This window comes from Budorcas taxicolor, chromosome 13 (assembly GCF_023091745.1).
Source record: "Budorcas taxicolor isolate Tak-1 chromosome 13, Takin1.1, whole genome shotgun sequence".
NCBI classification, from domain to species: Eukaryota; Metazoa; Chordata; class Mammalia; order Artiodactyla; family Bovidae; genus Budorcas; species Budorcas taxicolor.
In genome coordinates, this window is record NC_068922.1 from 20,790,748 (window position 1) to 20,817,875 (window position 27,128).

The following is a 27,128-nucleotide window of genomic DNA, read 5'->3' on the forward strand; positions in this document are numbered from 1 at the left end:
AGGAAGACAGAAAACAAATTGAAAAAAAAAACCCACTAATATGAAAACTTCTGTTTGTGATATAATACTACGGACCAAATTAAACTGTTTCCTATAATACATAATTACTCACAGTCTGCTGAGAAAGTTATTTTATATTGATTAATAAGACAGTGTCTCTGAGAAATATGAGCTTTGAATTTGGACTTGAAAAACTAGAAAGATCCATTTTGTCAATAACTGTAGTAAGAATGTTCTAGATAGAGGAAATAAGCTAAAGGGAAAAGCTCAAAAGTAGAAGGTATTTGAAGGCCACTGTAGTGGAACAAAATAACCAAGAGAAAGAGAGAAATGATCAGAGATAGGTAGGAACCAGCTCTTTCAAGGCCTTGCAGGGATGGTAAAGAGATTAGATTTCATCTAAGAATCATGGAAAGTCATTGGAGAGTCTTAGTCAGCTTGAACTACTGTAACAAATTACCTGAAGTGGGTGGATCAAACAAGAGAAGTTTCCTTCTCACAGCTCTGGAAGCTCAGAAGTTCAGGATCAAGTTCATTTCAGTTCAGTTTCTCAGTTGTGTCCGACTCTTTGCGACTCCATGAATCGCAGCACGCCAGGCCTCCCTGTCCATCACCAACTCCTGGAGTTCACTTAAACTCACGTCCATCGAGTCAGTGATGCCATCCAGCCATCTCATTCTCGGTCGTCCCTTTCCTCTCCTGCCCCCAATCCCTCCCAGCATCAGAGTCTTTTCCAATGAGTCAACTCTTCACATGAGGTGGCCAAAGTACTGGAGTTTCAGCTTTAGCATCATTCCTTCCAAAGAAATCCCAGGGCTGATCTCCTTCAGAATGGACTGGTTGGATCTCCTTGCAGTCCAAGGGACTCTCAAGAGTCTTCTCCAACACCACAGTTCAAAAGCATCAATTCTTGGGTGCTCAGCCTTCTTCACAGTCCAACTCTCACATCCATACATGACCACAGGAAAAACCATAGTCTTTCAAGGTATGGGCCAATTTGGTTCCTCTTGTGGACCTGCTTCCTGGTTTGTAGATAACTGGCTCTCACTGTGTGCTCAACTGACGGATAGAAATCATCTTTTTTGGGTCTGTTCTTAAAAGGACAGTAATCTAATCCACAGGACCCCATGCTCATGAGCTAATTAGCTTCCAAAGACCCCAACCTCCCCAAATCAAAACATTGAGAATTTGGGCTTCAACTTATGAATCTGAGGGGATATATTCAGCCCATAGCCGAGAGTATTAAACTGAGGGATAATAACATCTTCTTTGAAAATTTAGAAGATATGCTCTGTGGAAAAGGGACAGGACCTGGGGGTAAGAGGAGGAAATCAGAAGTGGATGTGAAACAGGAAGGCAAGTTAGATGATTTCCAGGGGTCCCCAGCTGATTTAAAGTTGGGTGTATGAGTAAACTGGAAAACAATTGCTACAAATAATGAACAAGCCTGAGCTCTTCATTGGCATATTAAGATTATCTTCTAAATAAAACACACTTTAATTTTATTAGTATATTAGTGAAGGGCATCACGTAAAGTTAGTTTAATCAAAATGTTATACAGTTGATGAGATCAAGGTGAAATTCAATTATATGTTCCTATTACTTTTTTAGGATAAAAAGCCAAATAATTCACATCTATTCATCCTACAAAGTAGAAAGCTGCATGATGAAAGAAATGTTTTATAGAGACTAAAAAGCCTGATACTAAATGTATAATATTCAGGATAGTGAATGAATAATATTCAGAATAATAAGATGTCTATTCAGGCTTCAGTATCCTCTGATTCACAGGCTCATGATTTATGGAGCAATGCTAATACATACTTTATTTTCTAGGTCAGTTTCTTTCTTTCAATTACCTACCTACATATAAAATTAAAAGCACTCTTTAAAATGGTGCTGGTCGTTTTCTGATACATATTGCCAAAAAAGTCCTAAGTGAAAACAAATTAATTTCCCATGAGATTATTTAGTTTCAGTAGTCCAGCTCCTAGCTTCTGACTTGTCCTGATATTTAATGCTAGCTCAGGTGAATTATTTAATATCTATGAAAAGAGGTAAAGTTTGGCACAGGACAAGAGAATTTCCCTACAAATACCTAATAGCCCTTTATTCCTCTAGACTCATTTTTTAAAGACACAAAAAGGAAGTGAACTTTTATAATTAATACTATTCAAAATGCTCTTTGTAATTTATAGAAGCATTTCTTTGTTTAAGGGAGAAAAATGAACTATTTCCTAAAACTTCTTTCAGTGATAACAGATGAGTTAATATATCTAAAGGGGCTTCCCAGAAGCTTATTGTTCATATATCAGAACAGTTAGCCAATGAGGTTGAGGTGAGTTTTATTTTAAAGTTGAGTTTTAGGCAGCCCAGTGGATAAGGTGAAACTTTGCCTTCTAGTACAGGGTATGGGTTCAATCCCTTGTTGAGGAGCTAAGATTTCACATCCTTCATCACCAAGTAACCAAAAAGCAGAACCAACAGAAGCAATATTGTACTGAATTTGATAAAGACTTTAAAAATTGTCCACATCAAAAAACAAATCTTAAACATAATAAAGTTGAGTTTTAAAGCTAAATGATTTCTGCAAAATGTATGGAATTCAACATGCAAATCTTCTGTTCAGGAAGCCATTATTGCCATGTCCTTATGGTTGTAAATTTTGCTGTGTTTTCTTTTAATGTGATATTTAGAAAAATAGTAAGAGCAGTGGGAAAAAAAATGAGAATAATGTAAGATGGTTACTATATGCTATACACTGAAGTCCTTTACATTGATTTAATCTACCAGACCACCTGACCTGCCTCTTGAGAAACCTATATACAGGTCAGGAAGCAACAGTTAGAACTGGACATGGAACAACAGACTGGTTCCAAATAGGAAAAGGAGTAGGTCAAGGCTGTATATTGTCACCCTGCTTATTTAACTTATATGCAGAGTACATCATGAGAAACGCTGGGCTGGAAGAAGCACAAGCTGGAATCAAGATTGCCAGGAGAAATATCAATAACCTCAGATATGCAGATGACACCACCCTTATGGAAGAAAGTGAAGAAGAACTAAACAGCCTCTTGATGAAAGTGAACGAGGAGAGTGAACAAGTTGGCTTAAAGCTCAACATTCAGAAAACGAAGATCATGGCATCTGGTCCCATCACTTCATGGGAAATAGACAGGGAAACAGCAGAAGCAATGTCAGACTTTGTTTTTTGGGGCTCCCAAATCACTGCAGATGGTGATTGCAGCCATGAAATTAAAAGACGCTTACTTCTTGGAAGGAAAGTTATGACCAACCTAGATAGTATATTCAAAAGCAGAGACATTACTTTGCCAACGAAGGTCCCTCTAGTTAAGGCTATGGTTTTTCCTGTGGTCATGTATGGATGTGAGAGCTGAACTGTGAAGAAAGCTGAGAGCCGAAGAATTTATGCTTTTGAACTGTGGTGTTGGAGAAGACTCTTGAGAGTCCCTTGGACTGCAAGGAGATCCAACCAGTCCATCCTAAAGGAGATCAGCCCTTGGTGTTCTTTGGAAGGACTGATGTTGAAGCTAAAACTCCAATACTTTGTCCACCTGATGTAAAGAACTGACTCATTGGAAAAGACCCTGATGTTGGGAGGGATTGAGGGCAGGGGGAGAAGGGGACGACCGAGGATGAGATGGCTGGATGGCATCACTGACTCAATGGACATGAGTCTGAGTGAACTCCGGGAGTTGGTAATGGACAGGGAGGCCTGGCATGCTGCGATTCACTGGGTCACAAAGAGTCGGACACGACTGAGCGACTGAACTGAACTGAACTGAATGCTCAACCATCCAGTGAGGAATATAATGACATTATCTACACTTTAACAGTTGAGTAAAATGAGATAGAAAAAGCTTCAGGAATTTGTTCAAGGTCACAGTACTATTTAAGAGATGGCAGGCCATGATGTTCCCATACCCACTGGCTCCAGCCTATGCTTTTAGTTAATATGCTTTACTGCCTCCCAGAACTAGATGGGTTTTTATAACATATTTTATTTTCCATACTTTATTGCTCAAAATCATCTTTTATTCTCTCCAATAATTATTGAAATCTGGTCTTTAAAAGATACTTTGCCTGTTTTATATTCTGCATATTGTGGTTTTCAATATAAATTTGATTTGAATTACTAATATAATTTGACAAAGGTAAAAGAGGAGTGTGAAAAAGCTGGCTTAAAACTCAACATTCTAAAGATGAAAATCATGGCATCTGATCCCATCACTTCATGGCAAATAGATGGGGAAAAAGTGAAACAGTGATAAATTTTATTTTCTTGGGCTCCAAAATCACTGCAGATGCTGACTGCAACCATGAAATTAAAAGATACTTGCTCCTTCGAAGAAAAGCTATGACCAACCTAGACAGTATATTAAAAAGCGAAGATGTCATTTTGCCATAAAAGGTCTGTATAGTTAAAGCTGTGGTTTCCCCAGTAGTCATGTACAAATGTGAGTGTTGAACCATAAAGAAGGCTGAGGACCAAAGAATTGATGCTTTTGAACTATGGTGTTGGAGAAGACTCCTGAGAGTTCCTTGGATAGCAAAGAGATCAAACCAGTCTATACTAAAGGAAATCAACCCTGAATATTCATTAGAAGGACTGATGCAGAAACTGAAGCTCCAGTACTTTGGCCACCTGATGTGAAGAGCTAGCCAACTCATTGGAAAAGACCCTGATGCTGGGAAAGATTGAGGAGAAGGGAGAGATAGAGGATGAGACCATTGGATGGCATCACTGACTCAATGGACATGAGTGTAAGCAAACTCCAGAAATAGTGAAGGTCAAGGAAGCCTGGTGTACCACAGTTCATGGGGTCACAAAGTGTTGGACATGACTTAACAACTGAACAACAACAACCAGTGTAACAGAAAAAAAAACACCAAAAAAAAAAAAAAATGGTGTAACAGTTATTTAAATCATTCTCCTAAACATGGCACACTCAATGTATAGTGTGTGTTTGGTGTTGGGGGCGGGGGATGCTATCAGGATTCCTTTTTTCTATAATTACCCCTGTGACATAACATTTAATCCTTTTGTTCTGTTGCTTTTGAAGGTTAACTTTTGAATGAGCTGTTCAAGGACAAGAGCCATCAAGACTACATCCTTTTTGTCAAACTTTTCAAAGCCCTTTCTGGTCAGTTTCAGAGTCCTCTTGGGTTTGCTATCTGATCTATATCTGTCCTATTAGAAGAACTGGCCCTTTCAGGAGCCCCCATCTCTCAAACAATGCAAGAGGAAATTCTTTATATTCCCTATGTTGCTTCCAGACTTCCAAACTTCAGAATAAGACATTTAGGGAATTTCCTGGAAGTCCAGTGGATAGGACTTTGTGCTCTCACTGTCAAGGGCCTGGGTTCAATCCCTGGTAAGGGACCTAAGATCTTTCAAGCCATGTGGCCAAAAAAGAGAAAAGAGTCTCACTTAAATTCAGCCGTTTCTTAAATGCAAAATGACCTTGGGCCCTCTAGGGGTGATGCAGAGCACAATGAATTTTGAGGGCCAGGTATTTTGAGGTATTTAGAAAGGACATCTAATACACCAATTGGTAACTACCCTTATCACCATATATAATAACATGATCAGAAATAATTGAATTATGAATTAATAAAATATTATCTATAAACAGTTCCTAGTAATAAAGGAAAATGCATTTTAGATTTAAGATAGGTAAGTAATTAAAGTCACTCACCCATGTCTGACTCTTTGCAACCCCCATGAACGGTAGCCAACCAGGCTCCTCTGTCCATGGGATTTTCCAGGCAAGAGTACTGGAGTGGGCTGCCATTTCCTTCTCCAGGGGATCTTCCCAACCCAGAGATTGAACCAGGGTCTCCAGCATTGCAAGCAGACACTATAGCATCTGAGCCACCAAGGAAGCCCATTTGAGATTATATTCACACAAATCAGGACACTAGATTACCACTTAGTTCAATAAAGTCATAACTTACAAATTGATAAGTATTGACTTGCCCCAAGTCTCTGATTTTTACCATGTGATGTTACGACAGAGGCAAGGACCTGGCCCATTTCTTAATTATCACTAGTGCTATAGAAATTCTTCCAGTGATATGTTGAGCAAAAGGAGAATTGATAAAAATGTTAAGTTTCAGGAAGGACAAAATATATTCAAAAAGTTTAATATATACTTATATTTATAGAACTGTCCATTCAAAATTAAATAGGTTCTAGTTTGTATGGCACATGCTTAAGGCAATTTACACATCAGATTGTCTGCTTAGTCCTTTTCTTTATTATTAATGCTTAATTTTAAAATGCATTTTTATGATATTATTTTATTATAAAAGTTGCTGAGAGGCATTATCATTATTTGGTCTATAATTTTATTATTTTATTAAACACATTTGAACTGTCCCAGGGTAACAATTTCGCTCTCATTCCTGTTACATGCTGAACCTCATAGTCTTTATATCTATAAGTGGTGGTACACTGCTTATCAATGGCAGCTTTTGAGAATAACCTCAGAGAATGTTGAATAGAGGAAACAATGATACACACAAATATCCCCACGCATTAAAAAGTAGGAAATCTGTGTAGATGAGCAGACTTAGCAAATTACTGCCCTCTAAACAGACTTATCAAACTCTAGATAATATCCTTCATTTGAGCATTTCATACTATTTTAGCAAAAACATAGTTAGTCATGTACTAAGGCAGTAATTATCAATGTGTACACATGCTGGTGGTCAGTCATTTGTAAAATGGGACACAGGTAATATGCAAGAACAGTAGTTAAAATGAACCCAAGTATTTTCCAGTGATTTCTTCCCTTTTTGAGTATAGCTTCAAGATTCTCCCTGTATCAGTGTCCTATATTTCTTCTGACAGGTCTTACTGAATAGAAGACAAGAAAGGTAAGGCTGTCCCTGGTGTGCCAGGCATTTTGCTGAGCAGTTTGTGTGACACTGAGGATGCTGTGATGGGGAGCGTGTCCATAGGAGAATGTGTCCAGCAGAATGTTTCATCCAACGTGTTGTGTAGTGAGAATCATGGGCTTATGTTAACAGCTTAGCAAAGGTGGGTGCACAGACCTTGATGGCAGAGATACTTCGATAGTGCAGACAGAGGAAACAGTGCTGACACGTGCTGTTATCTTTTATTGTATATAATAGGAAAATAAATCTCAGGATGGGAAAAACCTTGCTGTTAGTTTCTATTAAAGTATAAATTAGCAGGCTGAGAAGGCACTCTGTGAAATGCAAAGGTTGACACTCAGGAGAAGGAGCTAATCGAATATGACCTTCAAATTAGACTTTCCCTTTAGAAAATAATAAAAGCAGGAGAAGAAAAGTGACCTCAAGTTGAAGAGTTATGCTGCTAAAAATTAAAATCAAGCCACAGTTTTAGGATAGAGACATGGGAATTTGCAAAAGAAGATATTTCTTACACCTGCCTAAAAGCAAGCTAGGTGCAAAGTCACCTTGAAAAAGAACCAAAAGTCAGCTCTGCTTTAAAGTCTGGGTCCCAAGCTGAATATTACTTCTTAAAAAGAGAAAAACACTTAATATATTCATAGTTAAAGCAACTTTTTTTTTCCATTTTTATTTTGTGAAATCCATCAATCTATTTTCCTGATAGATTTTGGCTTTAACACTTTGTTTAGGAAGCCTTTTCCTGTCATAAGTAACAAAATATTCTCACTAGTTTGTTATCACATAATTTTGATTTTCAGATCTAACTGATTAATACAGTTGTAATTGATTTTGTGTATATGTGGTGAGAAGTTAGAAACTCATGATATTCTTTCCAGGTACAAAGCTGGTTATTCCAACACTGTTGATTCAATACTATGCCATCTCTTTGTTGATTAGACATGCTTTCGTTATCATTGTTAAGTTTATGTATACCTTTATAAATTTTCTATAGATGTATAAGAGAATGATTGCTTCTTAGTTGAAACAAAGATAGATAGACACACAGAGATGATAGGAACACAGAGATAAATCATGATCCTCTACAGCCTTACTCACTGTTATTGACTTAATTTGACAATTTAGGAAAAAGACATTTTTCCTCCAGTATAAAGTCTCAGTTTGGTTTCCTGTTTTTATTGCTCTCAGCTTCTATATTTCAAAGCCATGTGGTGGAATGCATGAAGATTCAAGACAGTTATATGTGCTGGAGAAATTCGTATTTTGTTTGTTTATAATACGGACATCCTTACCACTTTAAAAATAAATACTTTAACATCTTATTCATCCCAACAATGGAAACCGTGAGAGACTTTATTTTGGGGGCTCCAAAATCACTGCAGATGGTGACTGCAGCCATGAAATTAAAAGACAATTGCTTCTTGGAAGAAAGCTTTGACAAACCTAGACAACATATTAAAAAGCAGAGACATTACTTTGCCAACAAAGGTTTGTCTAATCAAAGCTATGGTTTTTCCAGTAGTCATGTATGGATGTGAGAGTTGGACTGTAAAGAAAGCTGAGTGCTGAAGAATTGATGCTTTTGAACTGTGGTGTTGGAGAAGACTCTTGAGAGTCCCTTGGACTGCAAGGAGATCCAAACAGTCCATCCTAAAGGAAGTCAGTCCTGAATATTCATTGGAAGGACTGATGCTGAAGCTGAAACTCCAATACTTTGGTCACCGATGTGAAGAACTGACTCATTTGAAAAGACCCTGATGCTGGGAAAGATACAAGGCAGGAGGAGAAAGGGATAACAAAGGATGAGATGGTTGGATGGCATCACTGACTCAATGCACATGAGTTTGAGCAAGCTCTGGGAGTTTGCGATGGGCGGGGAAGCCTGGCGTGCTGCAGTCCATGGGGTCACAAAGAGTTGGACACAACTGAATGACTGGATTGAACTGAACATCAGTTATAAACAGCTTATGGATGGATTTTTTTTTCTGTAATCTAAGACTTTATAAATCAGTGCAGTTCTTTCACATCTATACAAGCCATTTTTTGTGTACATTTTCTATTTGTCTTTTTGTTTATGTGTTTCATTATTTACCCTGTTAGCTCTGTCTTCATTTAGATTGATTGTACTTCCTTTACTTCTTATTCCCTGTGTTTCTACTTTCTAATTGCTATATTTTTCTGTAAAGTGGACACTTAATTTTTAGTAAATCTCTATAAAATATTTATCCATTTTTGATGAAAATTAATTGCATACTTTAAACTACCTATCCCTCCAAAAAAAAAAAAAAGACCTCTGGCAAAATTTTATTGACTTAAACTAACCCTCTCAAACAGCTCTATGACTTACTACAGTTAGGTGCATATTGTAAATGTGATCTACTTTCCTGGCAATTGTATTCTTTAAAATTCCTTAGACATCATCAGTATATAATTATCAATGATAACTATCAAAAAGCATGATCTTTGCTCACTATGCTTTATTAATCTCTATTGTTATTCAGTCGCTCAGTCATGTCTGACTCTTTGCGACCCCATGGACTGCAGTATACCAGGTTTCCCTGTCCTTCACTATCTCTCAGAGTTTGCTCAAAGTCATGTCCATTGAGTTGATCATCCACTCAACCATCTTACCCTCTGTGGCCTCCTTCTCCTCCTACCCTCAATCTTAATCCCTGTGCAGTGCACTATATTTAATTCTTTTCGTTTAATGTGTTCATTAGTTTGCTCTGCTCATGGCCACCATAGCAAACTACTTTCTCCAGCAGTATATACCCAACCTGTGTGTTCTAGGTATGCAAGTTTGCATCAATAACTCCTAACATAATGACTGGCTGGGCTTTTAATGGAATTCTTTGATTAATTATAAGCTGGTGACACATGCATAGATTCTTCTCTATGCTGTCCATCTCTTACAGTTATTCCAGAATTCTGCTGGGAAGAGTCAATTTTGTGTTTTTTTTTTCACCTGTGGATGTTTGCAAATTCCTCAGTTTTGTTTATGTAATTTCAACCAACAGTTTGCATTCAATTTAAAACTTCCAGAAAGAACTTACCATTTTTGTACATCAGTAGATATGCTCCTAATTGTCCAGTGTTTCTGTGGATGGAAACATTTTTGAGTTGTATAGATAAATGTATGTTTTCAGTTAGCCATCAGAACCAGAAACCGTTTTTCCAAATATTTACAATTCTTCAGAATACACTAAAAAAGTAAATCAAATAATAATTCCATTTTTTTTTTCCTGTTTGTAGTTTTACAGTCTAAAACTTCCTTCCTTTTGAGGGAAGATCCTTTGAAGGCATTTTGAAGGTAGTCTCTACAGTGATATTACTAATTGGGATTTTTAAAAAAAAAAACAAAACTTAGAGGTATCAGGCTAACATTGAATACTACATAGGTCATTCTGCTATTAAGAGGCACTTTAATTCTGATTACTCCTAAATAGTCTGTCTCTTTCAAAGCATGTGAAGTTAATGTTGTCAGTTCAGTTCAGTTCAGTTGCTTAGTCGTGTCCAACTCTTTGCTACCCCATGAATCGCAGCATGCCAGGCCTCCCTGTCCATCACCAACTCCCAGAGTTCACTCAAACTCACGTCCATCGAGTCAGTGATGCCATCCAGCCATCTCATCCACTGTTTTCCCTTTCTCCTCCTGCCCCCAATCCCTCCCAGCATCAGAGTTTTTTTCCAGTGAGTCAACTCTTCGCATCAGGTGGCCAAAGTATTGCAGTTTCAGCTTCAACATCAGTCCACCCAATGAATATTCAGGACCGATTTCCTTTGTGACTTTGGGGCCCCCAAAAATAAAGTCTGACACTCTTTTCATTGTTTCCCCCATCTGTTTGCCATGAAGTGATGGGACCAGATGCCATGAGCTTAATTTTCTGAATGTTGAGTGTTAAGCCAACTTTTTCACTCTCCTCTTTCACTTTCATCAAGAGGCTCTTTAGTTCTTCCTTGTTTTCTGCCACAAGGATGGTGTCATCTGCATATCTGAGGTTATTGATATTTCTCCCAGCAGTCTTGATTCCAGCTTGTGCTTCATCCAGTCCAGCATTTATCTTGATGTACTCTGCATATGAGTTAAATAAGCAGGGTGACAATATACAACCTTGGAGTATTCCTTTCCCAGTTTGGAACCAGTCTGTTGTTCCATGGTTTTTTGTTTTGTTTTGTTTTGTTTTTAAGTGGTGAAAAATTCTGGTAGCACGCCACCTCCAGCTTTTTAGAGACTTGAAATAGTTACACTTTGGGGCCATATCTAAGTTGGTACACAGAAATCAATGTAACAAAACTAAACAAAGGTCTGATTCACCAAAGAAAATATAACATCCATAGGCAACCATGCTTTTATATATATAGAAGTATTATTGGGTTGTCACATTGCCCGACTCCATTCTTTCACTGACAACCTGGGTGTCTGTGTTCCTCTAATACCTAAACCACAAAGAGTTGATTTTTTTCTGTTTGTTTTCTTCCCTATTGTTAGGTGTATACTGTTGACGAATCTGGACTAAACATCCTCATGTGGTCCATGATTGGCAATAAACGAACTGGTTGGATGTACGGACATGTTCCTCTCTCGAGTAACAGTCCATTTAAAGTGGCATTTGAAGCTGATTTGAGTGGAAAAGAGAACATCTTTATTGCCCTTGATGACATCTCTTTTACCCCAGAATGTGTATTTGGAGGTAAGCAATTCCTTCTGAAAATGGGCGGTACAAAGATAGTTTTAGATATCTAAATATAAAAGAATTGGGAATTTCTGAGGAATTGCATTTCTTTTCACGTCCAGTCTTACTCATACATTGTAGAAAGAGCAATATACACAGCTGAAGATAAAGTTTTTCTCTCCATGAAACTTTATCATGAAATTTCCATGCATTCTAGGCAACAAAGTAGCTTTGACCAAAGTTCTTTGAGAAACACAGAGAAAATTTCGTTTTTTCAATATATCTTTGTTGTCTACTTGTTCTTTTAATTTCCAAAGGTTCACAGCAACTGCACAAAGACTCTTCTGCTCACCTGTCTTTTCCATCCAGATTAACTTTTCCCCTTCTGTTTGTATATTACAATCTATAACTCTTATTCTATTGCATAAAGGAAAAAAAGTCTTGTCATTAACTCCTTTTCTAAGAAATCATACCTTTAACAAAAATCTGAATTTCTGATGTTTAAGATGCTTCCACTTAAGTGGCTATTTGTTCTCATATAAATCCTTCATTTTATCAACATTAGAGAGTAGGGTCATTGCCTTTCAAACTGTCCATTAATTTTGTAAGCTGCAACTTTGCTGCATTTATTTATTATTTCCAACAGGGAATTTTTTGGTGAAATCTACTAACATGAAATATACTATCACGTTACCTGCAAATAATAACAGTTTTACTTCTTCCATTCCAACGTGGATGCCATTTACTTTTTTTCCCCCTGATTGCTGTGGCTAGGACTTTAATCGGAGAAGGCAATGGCAACCCACTCCAGTACTCTTGCCTGGAAAATCCCATGGATGGAGGAGCCTGGTAGGCTGCAGTCCATGGGGTTGCGAAGAGTCAGACTCGACTGAGCGACTTCACTTTCACTTTTCACTTTCATGTATTGGAGAAGGAAATGGCAACCCACTCCAGTGTTCTTGCCTAGAGAATCCCAGGGACGGGGGAGCCTGGTGGGCTGCTGTCTAAAGGGTTGCACAGAGTCGGACACAACTGAAGCAGCTTAGCAGCAGCAGCAACAGGACTTCAATATTATATTGAATAAAAGTAGACAGAGTGGGCATCCTTGTCTTGTTCCTGATCTTTTTGGAGGTAAAGTGTTTATCTTTTCATCATTGTTATAACATCAGCTGTGGGTTTGTCTTCTATGGACTTTATTATGTTGATATACATTTCTTCTATATCTTCTTTGGGAAAATTCTTATCAAAAAATGGATGTTGATTTTGCCAAATGCCTTTTGTGCATTTATGGAGAGGATCATATGATTTTTATCCTTTATTCTATTAATATGGTGTATCACAATGGCTCAGTTTCAGACTTCAGTCATCCTTCCATCCCTGGACAATATTCCAGTTGATCATTACATACAATCTTTTTAATGTGTTGTTTAATTTGGTTTGCTAATATATCATTGAAGATTTTTCATTCATTTTCATCAGGAATATTGACTTGTAATTTTCTTTCTTTGCAGTGTCCTTATTTTGTTTGTGTATATAATTCTGACCTCATAGAATGAGTCTGAAAGTGTTCTCTCCTCTTCTGTTTTTGGAAGAGTTTGACAAGTACTGATATTAGTTCTTATTTGAATGTTTTTTAGAACTCACCTGTGAAGCCTTCTTATGCTGGACTTTGGTGTATTCGAAGGTTTTTAATTACTGATTCTCTTTACTAGCAACCATCAGCTCAGATTTTCTATTTCTTCCCGAACCAGTCTTGGAAGGTTGCGTTCAGTTCAGTTCAGTTCAGTTCAGTTGTGTCTGACTCTTTGCAACCCAATGAATCGCAGCACGCCAGGCCTCCCTGTCCATCACCATCTCTGTTACTGAGAATCAATCCGTTTCTTCTAGATTGTCCAAATTATTTGGAGTATAATTGTATGTAGTAATCTCTTACTATCTTTTGTATTTCTGTGTTATCAGTTATAACATCCCCTCTTTCATATATGATTTTATCAGAGTCCTCTCTTTTCCTTGGTGAGTCTAGCTAAAGATTTTTCATTTTGTTTATCATTTCAAAGAACCAGCTCTTGATTTCACTGATCTTTTCTGTTGTGCTTTTAGTCTCTATTTCATTTATTTCTGCTCTAATCTTTGGTATTTCTTTTCTTCCACTAACTTTGGGCTTTTTTAATTCTTCTTTTTGAACAATCTTTCCAGCTACATTTTTGTTGTTGTTGTTGTTGTTGTCATTAAATTGAAAGAAAATAGATCTTCGGGGAGTGAATGCAATTCCAAAAAAAAATAATAATATATTATCCTGGAGCATCCCTTTTAACTTGACTTGGTAAATATAAAATGACAGCAACTAGCAAAGTGCCAAGCAAAATAATGAAATTCATAAGGAATTCATGGGGAATAGGCAGCCACAAGTTCTCCTTGTTTATATTATCACTGCTAAATAACAGTAGCTCTCACCTCATTCTTGAATAGAGATTTTTCTTCTTTTTCCCCATCTCTGGATGTGAACAGAGAGTATTACTCTGGAGCATTTCCAGGACTGGTAATGAGAATATTCTCTTGAAGGCAAATTATTTAACAGTGGAAATATTTGTCTGTTTTCATCATCTTCATCATTTATATTATCTCCAGTGATGTATTCTATATGCCTAGAAGAGTCCTGTTATATAGGAAATACTCAATAAACATGTCCTATGAATAAACAATAAATATGTCAAATGAAAAGACGAATAAGTAAAAGTCATCGACTGAATTTATATGATGCCCCTCTTCACTACCACCAATGAACTCTGCCTCCAGTCTTATTCTCTGACCCTTGTTTTGGAAAAAGGAAAGAGACAGTGACAGACAGAGCTGTGTGAATTGTCCAGTGTACTCTGTGTGACTGTATTGAGAGGTAGAAAGATAACAATTATACTAAAAACTTGGAGACATGAGTCTAAATCATGACTGTATCACCAAACTCTTATATAATTTTAAATGAAATTTAAACTCCTTAGATCATGTTGTATCATCAGGGAGATGAAATAAACAATGTCTTCTCACTCTTTTAATTCTACTATCTTATGATCATATGGGACAGGATTTGTAAAAGAGGATCAGAAAAGCAGAAGGGAGGGATAGAAAATGATCTAGAAAAGAAAATCCAGAGAGAATGATGAGGAAGTTCAGAGGGGCCAGGAGTAAGACCAGAAATGTCACTGTGGGAAGACATAGAAGACTTCTCATTACTTGCTGCATTTGTAAACTTGAGTAAGTCTGCCCTTCATTTAACCAAAAGTGAAGGGAAAGTTGCTCTGTTGCATCCAACTCTTTGTGACCTCATGGACTATACAGTCCATTGAATTTTCCTGGGCAGAATACTGAAGTGGGTAGCCACTCCCTTCTCCAGTGGATCTTCCTGACCCAGGAATCAAACTGAGGTCTCCTGCATTGCAGGCAGATTCTTTATGTGCTGAGCTACCAGGGAATACCATGTAACTAAAGTTTGTTGTGAATCGACTGTGTGCTGCCCTGAATTTAGATTGAAAAGACATATGTGCCTATAATACTATTGCCAGCTCTCTAGAAGTTTAATATCTAAGGACATATTGGGATAGCAATGCATCCTTGGAAGCTTAAAATAGTAGTAAACGTAATTGAAACTCTCTTAGCTCTAAACTATGGTTCTAAGACAATTTCATTTGACTTGAAGGCAGCATCAGGCATAGAGAAGTAGTTTATTGAGCCATCAATGAATATTCCTGAGAAATATTCAAGGATGTACTGGTAAGCTAGTTCTCAAGAGGGAAAGAATGCCCCATGTGTAACATTTTCCTATTTCCTTGGTGTCGATTTTCCAGCATCGTTAATTTTAATTTACCAGTATGACGTCACTGCAGGTTGGTGGGTTTAAGAGGAAAAGCATGCCATCATTTTCTTTACATAGGCTGCTCTACACATACGTCAGAGGAAGGATCCTCACTGTTAATGGTGTTTGCTTTCTACCAATACCACACAGGAGTGAAGACCACAGCTGGGGTCCAGGGCAAAGAATCAGTTCTGTTCACTTGCTGTTGTGTCTGGCTCTTTGCGAACCCATAAACTGCAGCACACCAGGCTGCCCTGTCCATCACCAAAGCCTGGAGCTTACTCAAACTCATGTCCATTGAGTTGGTGATGCCATCCAACTATCTCGTCCTGTCATCCCCGTCTCCTCCTGCCTTCATACTTTCCAAGCATCAGTGTCTTTTCTAATGAAGTCAGTTCTTCGCATCATGTGGCCAAATTATTGGAACTTCAGCTTCAGCATCAGTCCTTCCAATGAATATTTAGGACTCATTTCCTTTAGGACTGACTGGTTTGATCTCCTTGCTGTCCAAGGGACTCTCAAGAGTCTTCTCCAACACCATAGTTTGAAAGCATCAATTCTTCAGTGCTCAGCTTTCTTTATGGTCCAACTCTTACATCCATCCATGACTACTGGAAAAACAATGGCTTTGACTAGACAGACCTTTGTTGGCAAAGTAATGTCTCTGCTTTTTAATATGCTGTCTATGTTAGTCACAGTTTTTATTCAAAGGAACAAGCATCTTTTAATTTCATGGCTGCAGTCACCATCTTCAGTGATTTTGGAGACCAAGAAAATAAAGCCTCCCACTATTTCCATTATTTTCCCATCTATTTGTCATGAAGTGATGGGACCAGATGCCATGATCTTAGTTTTTTGGATGTTGAGTTTTAGGCCAACTTTTTCACTCTCCTCTTTCACTTTCATCAAGAGGCTCTTTAGTTCCTCATTGCTTTCTGCCATAAGTTTGGTGTCATCTACATATCTGAAGTTATTGATATTCTGCCTGCAGTCTTGATTCTAGTTTGTGCTTCATCCAGCCTGGCATTTTGCATGATGTGCTCTGCATGTAGTTAAATAAGCAGGGTGACAATATATAGCCTCGATGTACTCCCTTCCAATTTGGAACCAGTCCATTGTTCCATGTCCAGTTCGAACTGTTGCTTCTTGACCTACATACAGATTTCTCAGGAGGCAGGTAAGGTGGTCTGATACTCCCATCTCTTTAAGAATTATCCACAGTTTGTTGTGATCTACACAATCTAAGGCTTTAGCATAGTCAAGAAAGCAGAAGTAGATGTTTTTCTGAAACTCTCTTGCTTTTTTGATGATACAACAGATGTTGGCAATTTGATCTTTGGTTCCTCTGCCTTTTCTAAATCTAGCTTGAACATCTGGAAGTTCATGGTTCATGTACTATTGAATCCTAGCTTGGATAATTTTGAGCATTACTTTGCTAGCATGTGAGATGAATGCAGTTGTGTGGTAGTTTGAACATTCTTTGGCATTGCTTTTCTTTGGGATTGGAATGAAAACTGACCTTCTCTCTTCCTGTGGCCACTGCTGAGTTTTCCAAATTTGCTGGCATTTTGAGTGCAGCGCTTTAATAGCATCATCTTTTAGGGTTTGAAATCGCTCAGTTGGAATTCCATCACCTCCAAGCTTTGTTCATAGTGTTGCTTCCTAAGTCCCACTTGACCTTGAACTCCAGAAAAAAGGCAAAATGGTTGTCTGAGGAAGCCTTACAAATAGCTGAGAAAAGAAGAGAAGCGAAAGGCAAAGGAGAAAAGGAAAGATATACCCATTTGAATGCAGAGTTCCAAAGAATAGCAAGAAGAGCTAAGAAAGCCTTCCTAAGTGATCAATGCAAAGAAATAGAGGAAACAGTAGGATGGGGAAGACTAGAGATCTCTTCAAGAAAATTAGAGTTACCAGGGAACATTTCATGCAAAGATGGGCACAATAAAGGACAGAAATTGTATGGACTCATCAGAGGCAGAAGATATTAAGAAGAGGTGGCAAGAATACACAGAAGAACTATACAAAAAAGATTTCAATGACCCAGATAACCATGATGGTGTGATCGCTCACCTAGAGCCAGATATCCTGGGAGTGCAAAGTCAGGGCAAAGATGGGCATATTTATTTCACATAATGTATCCAGAATATTGCTAATGAAAACTTAGCCCATTATAAGGATATTTATAGCATTTATATCCATTGATATTTTCAAAGCTCCAAAATGTCTTGGTTATTAATAGCCATAAAGGGTGTTATCAATTGTTTTGTGCCTTTATTTTTTTTCTCAAATATTCACTTTGAAACCAGTATTTCTCACTCCATTTGCTTATTCCAAGCATACCTCAGGCAGCATATTCTATAGACTTTGCCTTCTTCCCCCAACCCCCTACCCCCAGTTCCCTTTTGTTCTTCAAACTCTAGTTCAGGGCTTCTTATGACTCATCATAATCTCTCTTATGGCTGCATACCCAATTTGTCTAATTTACTCACACATAATTATCAACTTTATCTTCTAGTCCCTACTATAGTGTAAGTTCTAAAAAAGTATTTCTTGCATTTTTCTAACTCACCATAGTAACAGAAAGATTTTTTTGTTTTATTGCAAGCAACAGTATCTGACTTAGGCTAACTTAAAAGGCAGAAAATAAGTTTATTGAAAGAATATTAGATTACTCCAAAAATCAAAAGTAAAACTAAGTCTAAGGCAGAAAAACAAGCAGAACGTGAGTAAAACTGACTACACCAGTGGGTTCAGTTCACTTCAGTTCAGTCACTCAATCGTGTCTGACTCTTTGCGACCCCATGAATTGCAGCACGCCAGGTCTCCCTGTCCATCACCAACTCCCAGAGTTCACTCAAACTCATGTCCATCGAGTCAGTGATGCCATCCAGCCATCTCATCCTCTGTCGTCTCCTTTTCCTCCTGCCCTCAATCCCTCCTAGCATCAGAGTCTTTTCCAATGAGTCAACTCTTCGCATGAGGTGGCCAAAGTACTGGAGTTTCAGCTTTAGCATCAGTCCTTCCAAAGAACACCCAGGACTGATCTCCTTTAGGATGGACTGGTTGGATCTCCTTGCAGTCCAAGGGACTCTCAAGAGTCTTCTCCAACACCACAGTTCAAAAGCATCAATTCTTCAGCACTCAGCCTTCTTCACAGTCCAACTCTCGCATCCATACATGACCACTGGAAAAACCATAGCCTTGACTAGACGGACCTTTGTTGGCAAAGTAATATCTCTGCTTTTGAATATGCTATCTAGGTTGGTCATAACTTTCCTTCCAAGGAGTAAGCATCTTTTAATTTCATGGCTACAATCACTATCTGCAGTGATTTTGGAGCCCCCCAAAATAAAGTCTGACACTCTTTCCACTGTTTCCCCATCTATTTCCCATGGAGTGATGGGACTGGATGCCATGATCTTAGTTTTCTGAATGTGAGTAAAACTGCCTGATTCCACTGGCTATGAATACTTCCTTCAGAGCTGACCTGTCTACTTCCCTGCCATCATATGAGTATTCTCTAATTGTGCCTTTATCTTTCCCTCCAAATTAAAAGAACTTATTGGAAGCATACTATTGACCAAGCCCTAGTCAAATGCCCATGCTTCAGAGTCTTGTAAGTTACTCTTTCATTTCTAATTTCCACATCATCCATCACCTGGATGATCACCATTCCTCTACTTCTTTAAAAAAATTCATAATCAAGCCTGAATATTCTGTAACCATATGGTTCAATTTATATGGTTGACCAGAAACAGTAAATTATCTATCTATATGCCAGTGGTGAGAGAGGAAATAAAACTGAGACTAATCAAAATATAGTAATTCAGACCAGCTTTAAAAAATTGCAAATAGAACTACCTTATGACCCAGCAATCCCACTGCTGGGCATACACACCAAGGAAACCAGAATTGAAAGAGACACATGTACCCCAATGTTCATCACAGCACTGTATATAATAGCCAGGACATGGAAACAACCTAGATATCCATCAGCAGATGAATGGATAAGAAAGCAGTGGTACATATACACAATGGAGTATTACTCAGCCGTTAAAAAGAATTCATTTGAATCAGTTCTGATGAGATGGATGAAACTGGAGCCGATTATACAGAGTGAAGTAAGCCAGAAAGAAAAACACCAATATAGTATACTAACACATATATATGGAATTTAGAAAGATGGCAATGACGACCCTGTATGCAAGACAGGAAAAAAAGACACAGCTGTGTATAACGGACTTTTGGACCCAGAGGGAGAGGGCGAGGGTGGGATGATTTGGGAGAATGGCATTCTATCATGTATACTATCATGTAAGAATTGAATCGCCAGTCTATGTCTGACGCAGGATACAGCATGCTTGGGGCTGGTGCATGGGGATGACCCACAGAGATGTTATGGGGAGGGAGGTGGGAGGGGGGTTCATGTTTGGGAACATATGTAAGAATTAAAGATTTTAAAATTAAAAAAATATAAATAAATAAATAAAAAGAAAAAAGAAAAAGCAAAATACTTATAGACTCTCAATTGCCTGCTAAATACACTGCTTACCCTTTATTGCTTCCCTGGTGGCTCAGAGGTTAAAGTGTCTGCCTCCAATGCGGGAGACCTGGGTTCGATCCCTGGGTTGGGAGGATCCCCTGGAGAAGGAAATGGCAACCCACTCCAGTATTCTTGCCTGGAGAATCCCATGGACAGAGGAGCCTGGCAGGCTACAGTTCATAGGGCCGCGAAGAGTCGGACACGACTGAGCGACTTCACCTTACCCTTTATTGCAGCTCTTGGCTTAGCTATGTGATTCTGGTTCTAAAATGATCCCTTAAAACAGAACCTCTTGCCTTTCTCTAGTCTTGTCCTGTATTATCCTATATTCTCTCCTCTCATCTCATTGACTTTAATCTTACCACTTCCCAGGCTGGGAATGCCCTGTCCTTTATCTCCTCTTATTAAAATCCTTTTTCACTTTCTAGGGCAGAGCAAAACCATCTTATTATCCTTGAATTTATCCTTGATATTCCCAGCAGGAAGCTAAACTCTGTTCCAGATTTTCTTAGACTTAAGTTTGCAGCTCTCCTGTAATATATCTTATGTAGTATTTTGTGATATGTGTAGCTTATTTTCTGTCACTTTTAGTTCCTCTACATTGAAAATTTTCCATTATCTTATTTTGTAAAGAAAATTTTGTTGTGTGTAAGTGATCTTTAATTTTAGGTTGATGGATAAAAATATAAATTTCAAAAAACATATGATATAGAGTAGATATCCATTTTATATCAGAAGTGGTATCATAGCAACTATAGATAAATAATTTAAAACATAGTTTTAACACATGGGTCCATTTTATAATACTGATTCAGTGAGTCATTCATGGGCCTAATCTTTAAAGGAATAGTAATGAATGTACAGAAAGCTGAAGGAAAATTATTGTCTGTCCATTCTGATTCACTTACTGGTTTATAGAATATTGTTAGGTTTTAAATCTATTACTGTGGGTTGTGAAGTCCTCACAGTCTGTCAAATGATAGAATAATTCCTCTTTATTCCTGGAAAGGACATTAGATTAGAAGAGAAAAACACAGGAACCAGAAAAATGACATTAAAAGCTAATACCAAGCCAACTTATAGGAGTAAAATCTGGATTCCCTTTTAACTACATTTGGAGGAGCTTGTCTGTTGTACTATGAGGTGGTTCTTACTCGATTTCCTGCTGATTCTCAGACTGGAAGGAATTTTGTTGAATTAGGGGCAAGAAATCCAAATGACAACCATGGAAAAATCAGTCCCAGTAGGAACCATACTCCATTAGCCTGGATTTGACACGTGCCTCATATTGAACATAACAATAAACCACACTTCACTGTCCCAACACTCTGTCTTAAAGGTGAATGCTCTTATGTGAAAAATGATGTTTACCACATAATCATATACATTTTGTACCATAGTATATAAATATGTGCATATTTAAAATAAAATATGGAGATTGTTATTTCTCTACTGCACAGTCAGTTTGAAAATGATCATAACCTTTGCTGACTCTTTTCTTTTTGCTTGGAAATACTCAGCAGGCCAAATGTTTTACCAAGCCAAGTGTATCTGAGGGATCCTGGGAGTTTTTCAATAGCCAAGGTCAGTCTGGGCCTGTTCAGTTCTCTTGGGCTATTAAAGTCTGTTTCTATTACAAGTCTCCTAATTCCCTGGAAGACATATGTTGTTATCTGGAAAACATTCAGATCTATGAAAACACGGGTGTTTGTCTGTTGCCTAAGAAATAGAATAAGAAAGTGACACTCATTAACTAAGAAATCTATTTTAAGAAAACCTTTTTTTCTTTTCATTGAAAACAAGTGACTTCAACAGAATGACCATTTTTCTGATAGCATCTTACTGAGAACATTTTACTCAGCAAAGACTGACCACTCTTTTAAATAGGAAATTAAAAATAAAAAACAACTTTCTTGTCTTAACAAAGAGTAAATAAATGGGTTTACATATATGAGTTATCATTTTCACTAATATGAACTTCCTCAAAATAAAAAATATGAGGTTAGAGAAATAAGCAGTTTTTTATTAGAAAAAGGTATGAAGGAATAATAGACCCATAGTTGGTCTTCTCTGTTGGATGGAGATAATTGATAAGAAGTCAGTTCAAGTTCTAAAATATCCAGATCTTGCATTTTGCCCTTTCTGCTGTTTCTGATTAAAATGTAATTAAGGTATGTTAAATAGGCATGCCTCCTATAGAATTCCATATGGAGCAAAATAACCCAACACACTTTAAAATAATCATTTTTTAATCTTCCCAATAAATCAATTTTTATCATTAAGCAATGAATGAAGTACTATTTCTACTAGTTCTTTTTGACTTAAAGTATATTTTTAACTTTTAAAATTTTATTTTACAGTGTTGTATTAGTTTCAGGTATATAGCTGTACATTTTAAATGAGTCTATTAGAAAGGCAGAAATTAGTCTTCAAGTTATGTGATTTTAAAATTAATAGTAATTCAATCATATAGAACACTCTAAACATAGCTGGAGGTATTTGTCTTTGTGCTTAGAGCCAAAGCCCTGTTAACTAAAAGTTATGGGCTATCCCCACCACTTTCTCTTGGATCATAGAGGCAGTCACGACAGTACAGCTGGGAGATCTCTAAAAGACCACCATATTTAACTCCTGACTGGTCATCTCTACTGCCCACCTCCATGTCTTCATCTTGGTATCTGCCTCTCTCCTTTGACTTTCTCGAGACATGTAGAAAGTCCCCAAAGTATGTATGAAATTCAGCAATGTTCCCTCACAGACAGATTGCCTGAGACTCTTAGATTTCCTTCAATTGTGTGTATTTGTAGAGTGTGTTAAAGAAACAGCTTTCCACTCTCCATCTCAACTCTTCTACACTGAGACAAAGATGTAATAATTGATTGATGGCAAGACACCCTCTCATAATTTCTATAAGTGAAAACCTTCCCTCTTACAGGAATGACAACAGCATTCCCTTCTCTGCCCTACCTCAACTGACAGAAAGTGTTATGCTTAGTCATTCAGTAGTGTCTGACTCTTTGTGACCCCATGGCCTGTAGCCCACCAGGCTCCTCTGTCCATGGGTATCCTCCAGGCAAGAATACTGGGATAGGTTGCCATTCCCTCCGTCCAGGTGATCTTCCCAGCCCAGGAATCAAACCCAGGTCTCCCACGTTATGGGTGGATTCTTTACCATCTGAACCACCAGAGAAGCCAAAAGAGTATGACACAGTCATAAGTGAAATGGTCAAAGAGTAAAATACAGTCATAATTGGCAGAGTACAATACAGTCATAACTGAAAGAGAGTCACTATTTCCTCTGCAAGTTTAGGCTTAATGGGAGAGCACTGGTGAGGCTGAACCAGGAGTTAAGTCACTGAATAACCGCAGGAGAGTGGACCTTTATCTTATGAGGACAGTGGACTTCATTGTGTCAGACATTGGAGAACCATTTTTGAGCAGAATTATTCTTTTGGGAAATGTATATTTGAAGCAATGTAAAGCATGGATTAAAAGGAGAGTGTACTTAATAATATTGGCTCTAATATAGAAGTCAAGAGTTTAACATTTGGGGAATTCTTTGACTATTAAATAAAATTTAGTTAATATGAAAATAGAGCTATCAGTGAACAGTAGCATTAAATTAAGTCAAGTGCTCTACCTGGCCCAACAGTGCATACAAAAGAGGCCGCCCCAGCATAGATATGGCAGACCAAGAAGTATAGTATAGCACCATCTGGAGATGATAAGAGAGGAATTTCTCTCTTATCCACTGGGGTCTCTCTCTGGGTTCCAGACTTCATGAAAAGAAAGGAATGACCAACAACTGTTTTAACATTCCATATTTTATGCATGTTTCTACATTCACATATGTTTTAGATTATTGAAGGGTATAAGTTGGCAGAAAATTCTTCATTTATGCAGTTTCAGACATTTGCAGTGGAATCACTATTTATAGTTAGGAAGATATTGGCTATCATTGTGGCAAATACTGATGTTGGGTAAAAATGATAACTCTTTAGAGGACCTCTTAATATGTTCTGCTCCTTCAGCTCTTGATTTTCCCCAGTATGGAAAATGCGTTTTTTATTTTCTCTCACGCCCAGCCTCTGTGTGCTGGGGGAGAGAGCGGCTCCATCACAACTTCATGTTGTAAGTAACCCAACATCCACTGCTGTGTGTCTCTCCTCCAGCCTTTCTGTCACTAGCAAAGAGCTTCATGGTTTCAAATAACCTGCCTCTGTGTGTAGTGCATGTGCACATATATCCATACACACAGTTACACAAAAGTACATTTATGCATTTATCAGTGCTTATCTGTTCAGTTCAGTTTAGTTGCTCAGTCATGTCTGACTCTTTGCAACCCCATGGACTGCAGCACTCCCTGTCCATCACCAACACCTGGAGCCTGCTCAAACTCATGTGCGTCGGTGATGCCATCCAACCATCTCATCCTCTGTCGTCCCCTTCTCCTCCTGCCTCAATCTTTCCCAGCATCAGTGTCTTTTCCCATGAATTAGTTCTTCACATTAGGTGGTCAAAGGACTGGAGCTTCAGCTTCAGCATCAGCCCTTCCAATGAAAATTCAGGACTGATTTCCTTTAGGATGGACTGATTTGATCTCCTTGCAGTCCAAGGGACTCTCAAGAGTCTTCTCCAACACCACAGTTCAAAAGCATCAATTCTTCAGCACTCAGCTTTATTTATAATCCAACTCTCACATCCATATATGACTACTGGAAAAAACATAGCTTGGACTAGATGGACCTTTGTTGGTAAAGTAATGTACCTACTTTTTAATAGGCTGTCTAAGTTTATCATAGCTTTTCTTCCAAGGAGCTAGCATCTTTTAATTTAATGGCTGCAGTTGCCATCTGTATGTCTGTGCATATCTGTATGTCTGTATCAATTCTGAACTTGTCTCTTCTATCTTTACTTTTTCAATTTCAATAGTTGTTACTCTTTTTCTTGATTTCTGTGTCATGTAGATATATGGTCTCTTCTCAAATGCAAAACAAATTTAATTTCTAGTATTCTTCTATCTTTATTTTAGCCTTAGCTTTAACTAGCTCTGCCATTCACCCTGAAAATAATTATCACTTTCCATATGGCATCTCTTTTCAAATACTTAGCAACTTCTATTGAGTTGGCCAAAAATTTGTTCAGATATTTCTTATGATGTTATGGAAAAACCTGAACAGACTTTTTGGTCAACCCAACACTTTGGACTCACCTTTTGCAAACTTTTAAATTTCCTTTATTTTTGTCTACTGTGTTAGACTTTTGACATTCCTGTATAGCCTTTCTAACCAGCCACCCAAGCTCTCCTGATTCATCACCCACTCCAGTGCTCCCCATACGGCTCTGTTTATGCCAGGCTCTTCTATCTTCTTTAGTTCAACCTGAAGCTACATTTCATCTTTCTAGGAATATTTAAACTATTAAATATTGAAATGATATAAAAGATAAAAATGATTCTTTTATGACTCTACATTAAGAATAAGTATTTTTAATTGAAAAAGAAATATTTTTATACTTTATCAAGTGATTTGCAAAAATATAAAAATTAAATTTTAATTCAAAATAATTTGAAACCAAGAGTTCTGCAGAATTGAAGTTAAAAATTTATCATCTGCTTCCCCTCCTATAGCTCCCTGTAACATTTTTGAATGTTGTTAATGAAGTATTGGCCAAAAACAAGCAATTACCAATTTATAACTGGCTATCATATTTTACAATAAGCATTTTACCATTTATGTCATTGAGTATGACAAGATTTGGCAAGAGCTTAATTCCTGCTCTTTAAAACTGAAGTTTCCTGTGCATCTTTTTTCTTTCCCTTCAAAACAGGCAATCAATTTTGCTTTCACTAAACATATTAATCATAAAGATCAAAATCCGTGAGATTTTCCTTGGGCACTTTTAGACTTTTATTGAATTTATATGAAATTCATGAGAATGCTACATTGTATTTCACTGTAAATCATCAGTATGAAATGTTAATTGTTTTATATTGTTTATAATGTTTATTGCTCTAAAAAAAGGTATTTCAGCTACTACCCAAACTAAGTGAACAATGACACTCATCATTTTAGGAGAACAAAGAAATATCCACAATGTTAGAAACTGTGCCTGTCTGCATAGCACAATATGAAGTGGAATGTGATAATGAGAGGAATGTCTTTGATTCCTGGGAATGCAAAAGTTAGTTAACAATGCCTTCTATCAGCTCCAGCCTGCAAAGAGAGTAAAATTCGCTCAGTTGTGTCCAACTCTTTGCGACCTCATGGACTGTGAATCAGTTGCAAACCACAATGTGAAATACCTTTGGTTTTTGAACCCAACATACTTTAGACTTGTGATCTATTTGAGAAACATGCCCCTAAAGCTAAGATGATATAATGTGTGTGTGAGTGTATGTGTGTACAAATGTGCTAAGTCTTCACAGTATCAGGTCTTCACAATTCCCCTAATCAGATACAGCTTGAGAAATGTTGGCTGAAGAGCAATAAGAACACCTGTAAGTTAAAGACTGAATCACATTGACAAAATGAATCCACATTTTCTTTCTTTCCACCTTTGCTCTCTGCCCCTGTCACAGCCACCACCATTTCCGATGTCCGTCAATCTCTCCTACCTTTCTTCCCTCCTATTCTCACTTTACTCTTTGAGGTATATTTCAGTTGACTTTCTGGATGTCGGTTTTCTTTTGCTCTGATTGTGCTTTTGTTTTTCAGTTGCTCATCCTTGCCCAACTCTTTGCAACCCCGTGGACTACAGCATGCCAGGCTTCCCTGTCCTCTGCCATCTCCTGGAGCTTGCTCAAATTCATGTCCATTGAGTTAGTGATGCTGTCTAGCCATCTCATCCTCAGTCACCTCCTTCTCCTCCCCTCAATCTTTCCCAGTATCAGGATCTTTTCCAATTGGGACTCTTTAATTCCTCTTCACTTTTTTGCCATTAGAGAGTGGTATGATCTGTATATCTGAGGTTGTTGATATTTTTCTGGCAATCTTGATTCTAGCTTATAAGTCATCCATTGCCTTTTCTGATCATGCTACATTCCCTCAAAGTAACTCTCACATGTAATGAACAATCATGTCCATATTCAAGGAGGCAAAGTTGGGTTAGGACAGAAATGGTGCCATTTCTCTTGTGCATTCAC

General features: G+C 37.7%; 1 protein-coding gene across 1 annotated transcript in view; it reads left to right on the forward strand.

Moving 5' to 3' along the window:
- MALRD1 (MAM and LDL receptor class A domain containing 1) overlaps positions 1–27,128 on the forward strand; it is a 603,405-nt gene that overhangs the window by 447,722 nt on the left and 128,555 nt on the right. Inside the window, exon 34 of the mRNA XM_052651192.1 lies at positions 11,411–11,612. Within this exon, the coding sequence (XP_052507152.1) occupies positions 11,411–11,612 (202 nt within the window). The remainder of the gene's footprint in view (positions 1–11,410; positions 11,613–27,128) is intronic.